Source organism: Musca autumnalis, unplaced genomic scaffold (genome assembly GCF_047663935.1).
Source record: "Musca autumnalis isolate F117 unplaced genomic scaffold, ASM4766393v1 scaffold_1, whole genome shotgun sequence".
NCBI lineage: Eukaryota > Metazoa > Arthropoda > Insecta > Diptera > Muscidae > Musca > Musca autumnalis.
Window position 1 is genome coordinate 323,976,430 of NW_027411644.1, and position 13,843 is coordinate 323,990,272.

The 13,843-nt window shown below is 33.4% G+C and overlaps 1 protein-coding gene across 50 annotated transcripts in view; it reads left to right on the forward strand.

Moving 5' to 3' along the window:
- Positions 1-13,843, forward strand: part of slo (calcium-activated potassium channel slo) — a 297,333-nt gene that overhangs the window by 63,559 nt on the left and 219,931 nt on the right. For 44 of the 50 annotated variants that reach the window (XM_073962655.1, XM_073962632.1, XM_073962638.1 and 41 more), the window contains exon 2: positions 2,542-3,059. The exons of the other annotated variants lie outside the window; for them this stretch is intronic. In XM_073962655.1, coding sequence (XP_073818756.1) covers positions 3,024-3,059 — 36 coding nt within the window. In that variant the 5' untranslated portion in view covers positions 2,542-3,023. The remainder of the gene's footprint in view (positions 1-2,541; positions 3,060-13,843) is intronic. 50 annotated transcript variants of the gene reach the window in all.

Here is a 13,843-nt window from a genome sequence, read left to right on the forward strand (position 1 = left end):
GCACAATGTCCGTCTGTCTGTCTGGCTGGTGCGCACGAAAACTCTCGAACGGATCAATTGATTCGGTTCAAATTTTGGGTATCGAAATATTTTGTCCAGATTTGATTTAAGTTCGAAGATGGGCCATATCGGTTCACTCCTTCAGGTATCTCCCCCACAAAAGTTCAAAAATGTACGGAAAATTTGTCCGCACGATAACTCTTGAAGGGAGTAACCGAGTATTTCGGTTTTCATGAATAAAAAATGTATTTTTGGTAAAATTACAAGGAGTCATCTATTCCTGGTCCATACAGGAGCTCTTCCGCCGACAATGCAGCTTGTAAAATGAAAATTTGGTGTTGCCTTCGCAACATTTTTCACGAGTGCACTCGGCCTCACGTCTCTCTGTCAGTGCGATTCGTGCTTGGTCGATTTTTTAGTATATTCGTGTGCGTTTTGTCCACAGCTCACTCCGATCGAGCTCAAATAAAAAACAATAATTTTGTACCTTCGTTAAAAAGATCAATAACAATGTAAGCTGCTAAATTTACAACGAGTGCTCCACTTGAAAGGGTTTTGGGGCAAATTTTCCAAATAAGTTGATTTAAGCTTTCGTTGCTATTTTGATTGAAGCCGCCGACGCATCTTTCAAGTAAAGACCCTTTACTTAGATCGTTGTATAAAGAAATAATAGCATCCAAAACATTTGATGGAACTGGTCTGTAATCGTGTATGAAAGCCTCTTTTCTTGCCTGAACCAGTTGATATGAACACCACGAATCTTCACCGGTTGGACATCTCTCGTGACGTGGATTTGTATCGCTTGAACTGTAATGATCAAATGTCGCCCATATTGTCTCATGCATATCGTGAATTGAATTCGAATGGCGTCGAATTGCAAGTCCACAGTAGACAGTGAGCTTGTTATTCAATTTTCCGTCAACATTCCTTTGCCTCCAAGTTTTTGTTAATTTTTACTAAACTTCGAAGGCGGGACCCCTGTGTTTAGTTTGTTTATGTTGAAGAAGATGCTAAACATCATCATTTGGGGTGTGTCTGCGCTATTTTGGAGTGGCTTCAACTGGTGGAAACTACATGCAAATACTAAAAAATAGGCAATTTTCCTTTCGACAATTCTCAGTTTGTACGTGAGAGGGTGTTAAGAAGAGAGAACCCTTCTTTAGTCTCAGCTTTCTCTCCTAATACAAATTGAGACTTGATAGGGAAATTCGGAATTCATAAAAGTTGTGGCGTTTTCGGTGCCTTATTTTTATTCAATAATTTATTTTATTTTTTTCCAATCATATCATGAGGATAGACAGTTAATATGGAATATTCTATGATGAACATGTTCAAATACTATTCTGACTATTTGACTAGGCGAATTGGAATAATACATATTAGTTTTATAATGTTAATATTTTGGAGCTTCCTCAAGGTATTTCTGATACCTATACCTTCATACGGTGCTCCATAATATAAATACATTATGGACCATAATTTATTTTATATATTTTGTTTTAATTATTATTAAAGATTTTTTCTAAAATTTATCTTATAATATAAATTAGGGGTAAAGCCACCCATATCTAATATCTCACAAAAGTTCAAACATTTTTAAATGTTTTTTTTTTCGAGGATTGTTTTGATATTTTAATCGAATTTTGTTTTTTCAAAATATTCTGGCTTAATCCCATTGTTGTTGTTTTAATATTTAAAAACAACTAGTTTATTAGTGGAAAGGATTTGGCATTGTTCGCCAAGTGGTAAGGCAGGGAATACTATAGTTTCGATTCTCGCCACAGAATCTCATCAGTTCCCTTGTTTTTTGTTTGTGGATATTCTCTACCGAAGTTATTTTTCAATAACTTCTTCAACAAAAAACTTGTTATACCCAAACATCAATCGTCAGCTTGAAGTATAAAGGTAAGCAAAGAAAAAAGTTCAATGAGAAGTTTTTCCTTGGCAACCTCACACAACTCCGACGAAAGTGTCTGCGAAAACAATTCAAACCTTTTCCACTATTTTAATCGAAGGTAGGCCTTGTGATTCTGGTTCCAACGACATAATTGCTTTCGTAGGCAAGTCCATGCTTAAATAATGATCCCTAATTTTTCTAATGATCCCTAATTGGCATTATTGCAATATAAAAAGAATTATGTTTTATAGTGAAAACTGTGTTTATTGACCCAATTAAATAATTAGGAACACTGTTTATTATACCTACCTCATAAACAGCTAAAAATTTACTTCTAAAAATTCCCCAGACCGATGTAAATCTTTTAATTCACATTTCTTTTGTTTTTTCTCGTGCTTTCATGGTTCTGATCTTCGGATTTAAAAATTTCGTTTTTTTGGTTAGTTCCGGTACTCTGAAATTTACGCAAAAACGTCCAAAATGTCTTATGTGGAATATGTTTATGGAATTAGAAAGAATAAAAATGCAATTATAGTTATGGCGATTATTTAAGGGTCTTTTACTCAGAACTATATAAACAATACATATTTATATGTATATCTATGTGCTAATGATCCCACCGTATTGTATTTGTATCATTATAGTGTTAATAAGGGCCATTGACACTCTAACTAATATTTTTCATACGCCACCAAGTACCTTGAAATTGTTAAAAAAATAAATGCATAATAAAGCAAAGAAAAACATTTGTATAATTAGTGTTTATTAATAAGAACAACAAAATAAAATAACAAAAATAAAAATTAATTAAACAAATCAAAATGACATCATTCGGAATGATGTAAAAATCTTCAGCGACAAATTTGATAATTTCAATTGGTTCGATAAACTTATTGAACCCCCCATGCAGCAGCAGTATCAACCAACCAACCAACCAACCATCCATTTAATAATAAACCAAAATTTTAAATATGCATGCAAAACAAAAACAAGAGCAAATTTTTAAGAAAATCTACGGCAACAACAACGAAATTCGTGAAGCAGCCGTCGCAGCAGCAACAACGAAATCAACAAATTATTGATTGTGTTCCACACTTCAAACATTATCGTTTTCTTTTAGTGAGACATGGCGAACTTGACAGACCTTGACCAAGCATTTGATGTAAGTCTTTGGCATTAGTATTTTTTGTTGTTGTTGTGTTTGTCCTTACACCACCCGCCTTCTCTCCTCCCCCTTGTCCATGAGTTACAAGCAACCATCCATCCATTCCCACATATTTACAATGTGTGCACAAATCTATGGCTGGCTATCTGCCTGCAACGCGCCAAAGAAATAGCGACGAGATATGATGATGTAAAATGTATTTGTCATTTAAATATTTATTCACGGGCTAGAGGGTGGGCAATGGGGGGTAGAATGGTATCTAGGAAGCGTCGCTTATGCACCCATGCACTTTGTTTAATATCTATAACTGGCTCAAGATCATTTATTGGCTTAATAATACTCTATAATAATAACAATAATTCACATTGTTGTTGCTGTTAATATTTATTAAGGTGGGAGAAATAGGATCATCAATTCTAATTTCTCTTAGAAAATAAATTGAAATTTATTCTTATTTGTTGAACAAAGCAGGCAGCGACAATGATGCGATGCAGCTGGAAAATGGTGTGAATATGAATTGAAAATCTTAAATGATAAATGGGTTTATTGCAAATGCAATGCTACGTTGTAAAATTAGCAATTGATTAACAATTGCACATATAAATAATTATTTGAGATCTAGATTATTAAATGACATCGGAATTTTCGCATAAAAAGTTATTGTTCCACTGTTATAAATGTAACTTTTTGTACGCTTAACAGCGAACTCTTATTCCTTGCCGGACCAGAATATCTTAACCGATAATACTCTCCTTTAAGAGAGTACATATGGGGCAACATCGTTGGCCTTTCCAAAATATGGACGCAACATTAATTTACGATTCGAAACGGTTCGAAAATTTTACAATACAATACCTTGATATACATATAATTACGAATACTAAATACCGAAAATCTGGTGGTACCGCATTATGGGGTCTATATGAAGATTACTTTCAGGTGGAAAGTTTTATACCCTCAACGAAGACTAAATGCCAAATTTCACCCATTTCTGTGGGATATTGAGCCAAAACCTTGAAAATACCGAACATCGGGAGGTACCGTTCTATGTTATTTTTTATAGTCTCCGGGAATATGTAGTCCCATAGGCATTAGAATTTCACAATTTTGTGATTTTTCCCCAGGGTTCCGGTTTCAACGCCGGCTTTGCGATTCGATTCCAAGGCTAGATAACATCACATTTTCAATGGTGGTGAAAACCCCCTATTTCAGCCATGTAAAAAGTATCTACAAGTGGTGTCTTTACACACTCCGTTAGTACTCGGCTATAACAAGTAGGACCCATATCTCGGAGGTAAATATGAATTGGGGGTGCACTCATTGACATTCTCTCCTATCTCTCTCTCTCTCTCTCTCTCTCTCTCTCTCTTGTCCCTTTGGGTATGTTAGTGGGAAGATATATTCTTCCGTAAGATAATTTCGGAAATTCCACCAAGGATTCGTTAACGAAATTGTTTTCGATGACTCTAGTTTCCGTTACTACTAATATTCCACATATATAATACAATCGTTCATGTTAGAGAGAGAACCTTTTTTACTATACACGTGTATATGTTTTTTAGTGTTTCGGAGGATGATTGAGGATGTGACCACATCAACACAGCTTGCTACTCTAATTATTTGTGGGCAATAATATTGTTTGTTTTTTATTATATCGGAAGTTATAAGTATTTTAATTAAACAGCTGCTATTAATTTACAAATAAACACATTTTAATTGTCTATATCGTTTTTTTATGATTGATTGCGGAGATTAATTGCCCATTATAATATATATATATAGATAGATATATATAGATATAGATAGATATATAGATATATTGTGACACTTATTACTACATTTTTCATTGTTTTCCTAACCTTCGTGAAGCATAAATTTAAAGTAAGTCTGAGGGTATAAAAGTAGGGAGTTAACAAATATTACTTACTTATTTAGCTGGCCCATTACAGAACATTTGTTCCATATACCGAACTAAGAAAAGATCTCCAATTCTCTCTGTTTAGTGATTCGCTTTCTGGAATACCGCGCCTTGACATCTTTTCATCCACTTGTTTGCGCCATCTATTCTTTGGCCTGTCAATTCTGCGAGCACCGCCATGTGGCCCGAATTTATACGCCTTTTTCGCGGGTTCATCGTCGCTCATTCTTATTATATGGTCTAGCCAACGCAATCGCTGCATATCGATATGTTTAACTATATTGATGTCGTTGTATAGCATATACAGCTCGTGGTTCATACGACGTCGATATTCACCGTTAACGCAGATTGGTCCGTAGATCATTCGAAGAATTTTTCTCTCAAACACGCCAAGCACTGCCTTATCAGCTTGCGCAAGAACCCAGACTTCGGAGCCATACATCAGCACGGGTAGTATCAGTGCATTGTAAAGCGTTATTTTTGTTTGACGAGTTGTGGCTTTGTTTTGATGTACTTACTTAAGTCAAAGTAGCATCTGTTGGCCAATACAATTCTTCTTTTTATTTCACAACTGATGTCGTTTGTTGTGTTTATGGTGGTGCCGAGATATACGAAGTCTTTTACTACCTCAAAATTATAGGAACCACCTTCAACAGTTGTTCCGATCTCAATGGACTCATTGCGCGTCGACACCATCAACTTGCTCTTCTCGCCGTTTACCGCCAGACCCACTTTAGCAGATTCTCCTTCGACCTTCATATAGGTATCGGTTACTTATTTTACTGATCGGTCCATGATGTCTATATCACCAGCATAAGCAAGTAACATGTGTCTATCGGTGGCCACTTCTTTTGACGTTTGCCTCTCGTATAACCTTTTCTAGCATGATGTTGAAAAGATCACACGAAAGGCAGTCTCCTTGCTTCAAACCTCTTTTGGTACAAAACTCTTCCGAGAGGTCAGTTAGAGTCATTTTACAAAGCCGAACGAGTTTTGCAGAATGGTGGTAGATGTCGATCTGCATCTCTTGGGTCTTCTCCAGTATTTGCCTTGTCAGGTCTAAAGCCGCATTGGTATGGTCTAATTATTTCGTTGACCATTGGCTTTAGTCGTTCGCACAATATCTCTGACACTGTCTTGTAGGCGAAAAAAATAGAAATAAAAAATTTACACAGTGGGCTTGGATGCAATTTTCGCGATTTTAAATTTGAAATCTAATTTTAACAACGATTGACCCCTTCGATTTTCTTGAAAATTTTTTGTATTAAACTGCGATCAATTACACGAATTTTAAGTCCTATTTGGTAGTGGGATTCGAATGATTACTATTATTTCTTTTCTTTCTTAAAATTCATTAATAAACTTTTTCCTATAAATAAAACAACAAAACATACAAAAAATATATTTTTCAAATTGGATCAATATTAAAGAAGTTAAGAGTATTTCTTTGCATATAATTTTTACAGAATTCGACATTTTCAAGGCGCGACATCTCTGAAGCCGTTTGTAAAAAAAATCTGAAAATAAACTGAAATATTCTGCTGATGAGCATCATCACCACAGCAAAAAATAAAGGAAATCAAAAACATAATTTTGAAAAAGTGTCCGATTTCACTCAGAAACCACCTTATACAGTTTTTCACTGTTTTCCTAACCTTCGTGAAGAATAAAGAATGAGGGTATAAAACACCCTACTTTTATACCCTCAGCCTTACTGCTTAGGATGATATGATAAAAAATATACCTAATCGAAATAATGATTGCTAATGGGCTAAAAACACATATTGATATCGATCTATCCATATCCGTCCGTCTGTTTGGCTGGTGCGCACGATAACTGTCTAAGGAAGTAATCGATATGTTTCAAATCCGATCAAGTTCGAAGATGGATTTTATCCGTCCAATTTTTGTGTTTAACTAAAATGACAGCTGAACACGTTAACTTTCGAAATGAAAACCCAAACTTTGCACATCGAATAAAATCTCCAAAAATTGACACCGAGTTCAAAGATGGACTATATTGGTTGCATCTCACAAACATTTAATATTTAGCAAAGATAGTGCTTGTGGTTCTCACTACAACGAGCATCTTCTGGCGATGAAAATCGCTCAACGCACCATTATTTCATGATGTGCGGGAATAAAAAAACCATTGGCTGCCAAGTCAGGGTTGTACGGCAAATTGCCCATCAATTCTACGTTTTGTCCTATCAAAAAGGCGCTGGTTTGAATTGATGTGAGCTCTTATTGACATCGTACACCATTGGTGTCCAAAATAAATGAGAGAGAATTCGACACCTCCAAATAATAGTATGCTAAGTCTAAAAAGTGAGTTTTGCAGGAGAAGCTCTCAAAGTTTGGAAATTTTTTTTGAACTTCAGTACTATGCTAAGTCAATATTTCTTTATAACTTCTGTTCGGATTGACCGATCATTACCAAAATTAGACAGAATTTAACTTAAAGGGCGTTCGACACCTCCAAATAATAGTTTGCTAATTCTGAAAAGCGAGTTTCGCAGGACAAGCTCTAAAAATTTGGAAATTTCTTTGACCTTCAGTACTATTCTAAGTAAATATTTGTTTATAACTTCTGTTCGGATTGACCGATTATTACCAAAATTTGACAGAATTTAAGTTAAAGGACGTTAAATATAAAAATGTAAAGAACTTGAAAACATGCTAAGTCGACTTAGCATACTATTGTTTGGAGGCGTCGAATTGATGGGAGAGTAATGTCCCTTTGTTAAACAACGGCTGATATAGCTCTCATTTGAAAATGTTCACAAATAAATGCCATTTCTAGGCAAATTGATTTTTTTAGCGCAAAACCTAAATTAGTGCATGTTGCGTGTGCATTATTCAAAACAAAAACAAAATACATGTATTTCAAATTTGAAATATGTACATATATTTTGTTGTTGTTTTGAAGAACGTACACGCAACACGCACTAATTTAGTTTATGCCTTTAAGTAGCTGTAACACATGGTCGTACGACAAACCGTACTGAGTACGTTTAGGCTATGGAAATGTAAAATGGCCCCTGGCAACACGTAGTAACCTTTCAAGTAGCCCTCGTATTATAAGTTAGTTTTGGGCCAAATATTTGTAACACTTTGAAGTCTAAACATCTAAGATCATGACCTGCACATATGCACCAAAATGAGTCAATCTGGATATGTCTGTCCGTCAGTCCATCTTAACCCTGTAATCACGCTGTAGGTCACAATTTTAGTCCCAGAGAGGTATGGACCAGAGGAGATGCTCAATCGTTTCCTCCTTTTCTTCGTTTCCAAAGCTGCGGCAGTGGTCATTATTTGGTAGATTTAGAAGCTTGCAGACTCTTTTGGTTTTTGCTAATCAGGAACCTTGTACGTTTGTCCCATGCCCAGCAAGAATACCCATTATAAAACCCCCTACTAACCCATTATTTTTACAAGGGCATGTCGCGCGATATAAGTAGTTATTTTGGTATGGTCTTATGGTCTTATTATGCAGTATTGGTCTCATGCAGCTCTGGTGTACATGCACTGTTCTATTGCTCAGTCACTAACCTGGTTGAAGGCGCCTTTCATATCCAAAAAGGCGGTTGAGTTTTAGTGATTGTGCTTAAGAACTACTCCATAGTCCTGTAGGGCAAAGGAATGGACAAATATAATCCATATTCAAAACTAATATACATCTAGTAGATATATTTGGGTGTGTAATGTATTGACCACATCGGTCACTCCCTTCATGACTTATCGTGCGCACAAATTTTCCGAACATTTTTGAACTTTTGTGGGGGAGGTACATGAAGCAGTGTACCGGTATAGCTTATCTTCGAACTTAAGCTAAGTTTGGACAAAATATGACAAAGGTCAAATTTTGGACACAATCGGCAGATCCGTTCGAGAGTTCAAACATACTTGGGGTCTAAAACCATTATTTCGATGAGGCAAATGTTTGGTCTTATCAAAGTGTATATACCCTCTTTAGCCTAAAGGCTGAGGGTATAAAAATGAAATAAATTAGTTTTATTTATTTCATATACATTTGGCCGATACTGCCCGGCATACAAATATACACATCAAAGCAAAAATAATAACAACACGGTCACAATAAACATAAGTTGTTGAAGTGGTTGGCATCATTTCGTAACGAAATCTGAAAAAATCCTTGAGAAATTCGGAAAGGAAATTTCTTTCCGACATTCGTTCCGAAATCGATACAAAATCTGAACTATTTCCTCGCCGAAAAATCGTTTAGAAATCGGAACGAAATCTGAACGACTTTGCTTCCGAAATTGTTCAGACGTGTCGTGCATCAGACCTTTGGTTTGCTGGGTTGTTAAGCAATCAAATGTGTGCGTGTGTCTGAGTGTGGCATTGATCATTTCGTACAGCAAATGTTTGCCAAAAATTCTTTTTGTTTCGGTGGTGAATAAAACAACTCGGCAAAGCATAGGCGAATTACATTTCAGTAATCGTACGGTTTTCGTATTTTTGCATTGAAAAGTTTGTGGTTTTGTTTCGTTTTGAGAGCGAAACTATCCAAGTAGTAGTATATAGGATGTTCCAAGTCAAAGGAAAACCAAAAGGGTCAGATAAGCGGGGGTTCTTGTTTACATAATTGAAAAAATTCCAAAGGTGTGAAAATTCCAACTCATCTATAAAGGGAGGGGGGATTATTTAGGTGCGTCCCTTTATATTTCCAGCTCAATCATAAATCAAAATGTTTGTGAACATTTATATTATGGTTGTCAATCTTAGGGATAAAAACATGAAAAAATAGATAATTTAGGTGTGAAATTTAATCGATGCACTTTGCTTATGAACATGTTTAGTGTGTTTGCATAATAATATGAGTTAAAAACTGGAGTAAGTTGAAGTGACATTAACAAAGAATTTTTGTTATGTTTACACATTATATATATATAATCTCAAGTAATCTTTGTTTGTGAACATTTATAATATGGTTGTCAATCTTAGGGTAAAAATATCAAAAAATAGATAAAATAGGTGTGAAATTTAATCAATGCATTTACAAATGAAAATTGAGTAAATCCAAGTAGCCTTTTTTGAATGATCATATTTATTGTGTATGTAGGCGATTTTTAAATTCCAGTGACCTTTGTTATTGAACACTTATATTATGGTTGTTAGTCTTAGGGTAAAAATATCAAAAAATAGATAATATAGGTGTGAAATCCAATCGATGCATTAACAAATGAAGGGGATTCATACCTCTGAAGGTCATGTTTTGGTTCTTGTTGTTAAGATGTACTTGTTATTGTTGTAAGTATGGCTTTTTACTAATCAGTTTAATATTTATGTGAGCGTGATTAAATTTTTGTTGGTATGTTTTTGATTTTTTTATTGCATCTCGTTACGAGACAAAAAATAAGAGGGGGAATGTAACTAATCAGCTAAATATTCATGTGAGTATGCCTTAATTTTTGGTGATATATTTTGATTCTATATGCATCTCGTTACTTTGCGTTCTTCTGAGGGGATGAATGACTAAGAATCAATTGTATGTAGGGTAAGTGCCCCAATAGTCGGCCACTTAATTTGTTGTTCCTATTGTATTTATCACATGCAGATCATTAGTTTTATTAATTTTTGTAAAACTAGAGGGTAATATATTTTTTTGTAACATTGGTCTTGCTTGAGTATAAAAATAACTGTGTTCTTATCTATCGACGTTTATATAAAATGTGGCCGAATACTGGAACCGGCCGACAATAGAAGCGTTTACCCTATGTGTATTTGTTGTAAGTGTGGTTTGTTGTTATTGTAAAGTATGATTTGTACTAAGAAGCTAATTACCCAAGTAAAATCACCCTTCATAAAAATGTACTTATTTGAAATGTGAATGTGCCTAAATATTTTGGGTGATGATTGTCATTGACTGATTTATGAAATATACTAGTTATTGTTGTTTTCTGTTACATGATATTGTAAGAAAATGGTCAAAGAATTCATCAATCGATTCGTCTTTAACACATTCGTGGGCATTGTGTGATGGTTGTTGTTTTTATTTAATTATTTAAAAATTACATGTAATTATAGGGAATGGTTGGTAAGAAAGGAAAATTCTATTGCTAAGATGCTATTGATATTTCATATGTTGTTGTTTGTTTGTATAATATTGTTGTTTCATATTTTCAAAAAATGCTATAGCTCCAATTTAATGTATACATTTCTGATTTCTGACAAGATATATGTTATTTCAAAATTCTTCGTTATATTCTTCCAACCTTTTATTATATTATATTCTTCTATCTATCTTCTCATATAGTTATACTTGTAGTTTGTACTAACCATCATATGAGTGTGTCTTAATTTTGGGTGGTATTTTATGATTTTTGTTGCATCTATGCATAACTCTGAGGGGAGGAATCACAAAGAATCAGTTGTGTTACTAGACAGAAATCTGAAAATCGAGGCCTACTTTATCATTCTTGGTGCATTTAGCTACGTGACAAAATATCTGTGGGACAGAATCAACCAAAATCGTATTGTACGTCTGCCTTTAGATGTACTTGTTATTATTGTAAACTGTGACTTATTAGTATGTTTCTCAAAACTCGTGTTAGACCAATATAAAATTTAGTGATTTGAAAATCATTTTCTATTCTTATATGTTATTGTTGTTTTTTCTTTCTTTGACATCGTCAATCGATTTGACTTCAATACATTTGTGGCTATTGCAAATCACCATATGATGAAGTTGAGCTCAATGCTGTTGTTGTATTTGTTAAAGAATTAACTTTAAATGGAAGGGAATATTTTAGAAGGGAAACTATTATCAATTTTTACTGATCATTCGCCTTTTGTTGTTGATATGTACAGCATTGTTGCTGCATAATAAAGTATTGTAGTCAAATTTGATGAATATATTTTTAAGTTTTGACGAGAAACATAATTTGTGTTACCCAACATTGTTAGAAATTTGCAACTCGAAAATATTGAGATAAAAGTTTCTCATAATCATACCTATTATATATTATAAATACCACTTTCAGTATTTAAATTTTGAGGGAAATTATTTTTGGGTCAATGCACTGCGACCTAAAATATGATAGAAGGGTTGACTAAAAATCAATTTAGTTTGCCGTTTGATACTAATACTATTTGTCAGTCATTGAGTATGGAGTAACTTGTCACTAAGCAGCTTCGATCCCATGAACTACAAATTTTGAAAGGAAGGGTGATGATTGTTACAGCATATAATTTATTGTGTAGGAATTTGTCAAAGAAATCGTCAACAGATCCATCTCTAATGCTATATATTATGATTTATTTTGTGAATTACATCTTTAGCCTAGGCAGCGGTTGGAAAGAAGTACAAAAATAATAAATTGGTTACAAATCTAAATATAAAATAATTTTTGTTGTTGATATAATAATAATATTATCATTGAATGCTGTAAAGTAGTTTCATGTACATTCATATGCATTTAAAAATTTGTTTATGTTTAGGATGATTATGGGGTTAAGGTTAATGATCAAAAGATTTTGCATATGAAAATAATAGACATGTTTGGTGATGGTGCTCATTAATTTAATAAGTTTATATTTTTATTTTATATTTCGAGAAAGACCATTTTATTAAAAACTATAAACTTTTGTTTATACATATGTTTTATATATAATTATAATTTTATTACTAATCAATGAAAACTTTAAATTCTTTACGTAGGGGGGTAATTAGAAGTGATATTCGTTTTAATTTTATTATTGCTAAGAAGAACACTTGAGGGAAGTGGTGACTAAGAGTGTGTCTCTTTAGATCATATAGTTTAATTTCCCTTAAATCGTATTTATGAGTAATTTTGATTATCAAGGCCTAAGATATATGTACGTTTTATCATTTTTAAAGTAGCTCCTAGTATCAAATGAATTTCAAAACTTTAAAACAAGGTGTGGATGCATTATTTGGTCTTGGATTTCAATGATTTTCTTAAATCATACTCTCATTGTTGTCTTGGTAGTTTGTCTAAGAAACCAAATTAAATCATCCAAAGATGAGGCCTAGCTAAATGTGCATGAATTTTATGTTTAGTGAACACGCTATTGATCTACATTGTTGTATTGTCTAGTAAAAAATTATCACTGTAGCATATTATTCAGTTTGCTGAATTTAAATTATGTTTTCTAGACAAGAAAAAAAAAATATATTAAAAACTGGTCGTCATTGTTGGAATTTGGCATTAAAAATTGAATACAGACAAATACTGCACAGGTCTGTTTAGTAAATTACATCTCTATGATAGGGTATGTGGAAGCAAGAAAATAATATGATGATCATGATACTGTTGCGAAAGAAGCATTCAATTGTCCTCTTATCACAACAGCAAATTTATCCTCAACTGATATCAAAAGGTTTATGAATAAAGATTTCTACAATAAAAGGCTTTTACTGTGGGATAATTCTTCTGACTGGTACAAATTCATCAATCAAAGTAAAGTCAATATAACGGACTATCTAAAAATGATATATCACTTTCCAGACAAGATCAAATAAAAATTATTCGCCTAAGATTAGGACACAGTCGTGCTATGCATGATCATATTTTGAACACAGAATTGAGAAAAGAATGCAAATTTTGCAGTTGAAATATATTCGATATGAACTACTTATTAGTCAACTGCCAATATATTAAACAATTTACTGATTTAATCTTTCCAAATAATAATTTGATTGATGTTTTACGAAATCCACACAATATATCACAGAAATTTGAAATAATTAAATTTTTAAAACTCTGTAACCTTTATCATTCCTTATAAATACATACATATACAAATTTTTCCAAAAATTTCATGAAAAAATGTAATCATTTCTTGTAATTATATGTATATATGTTACATTTCTAAT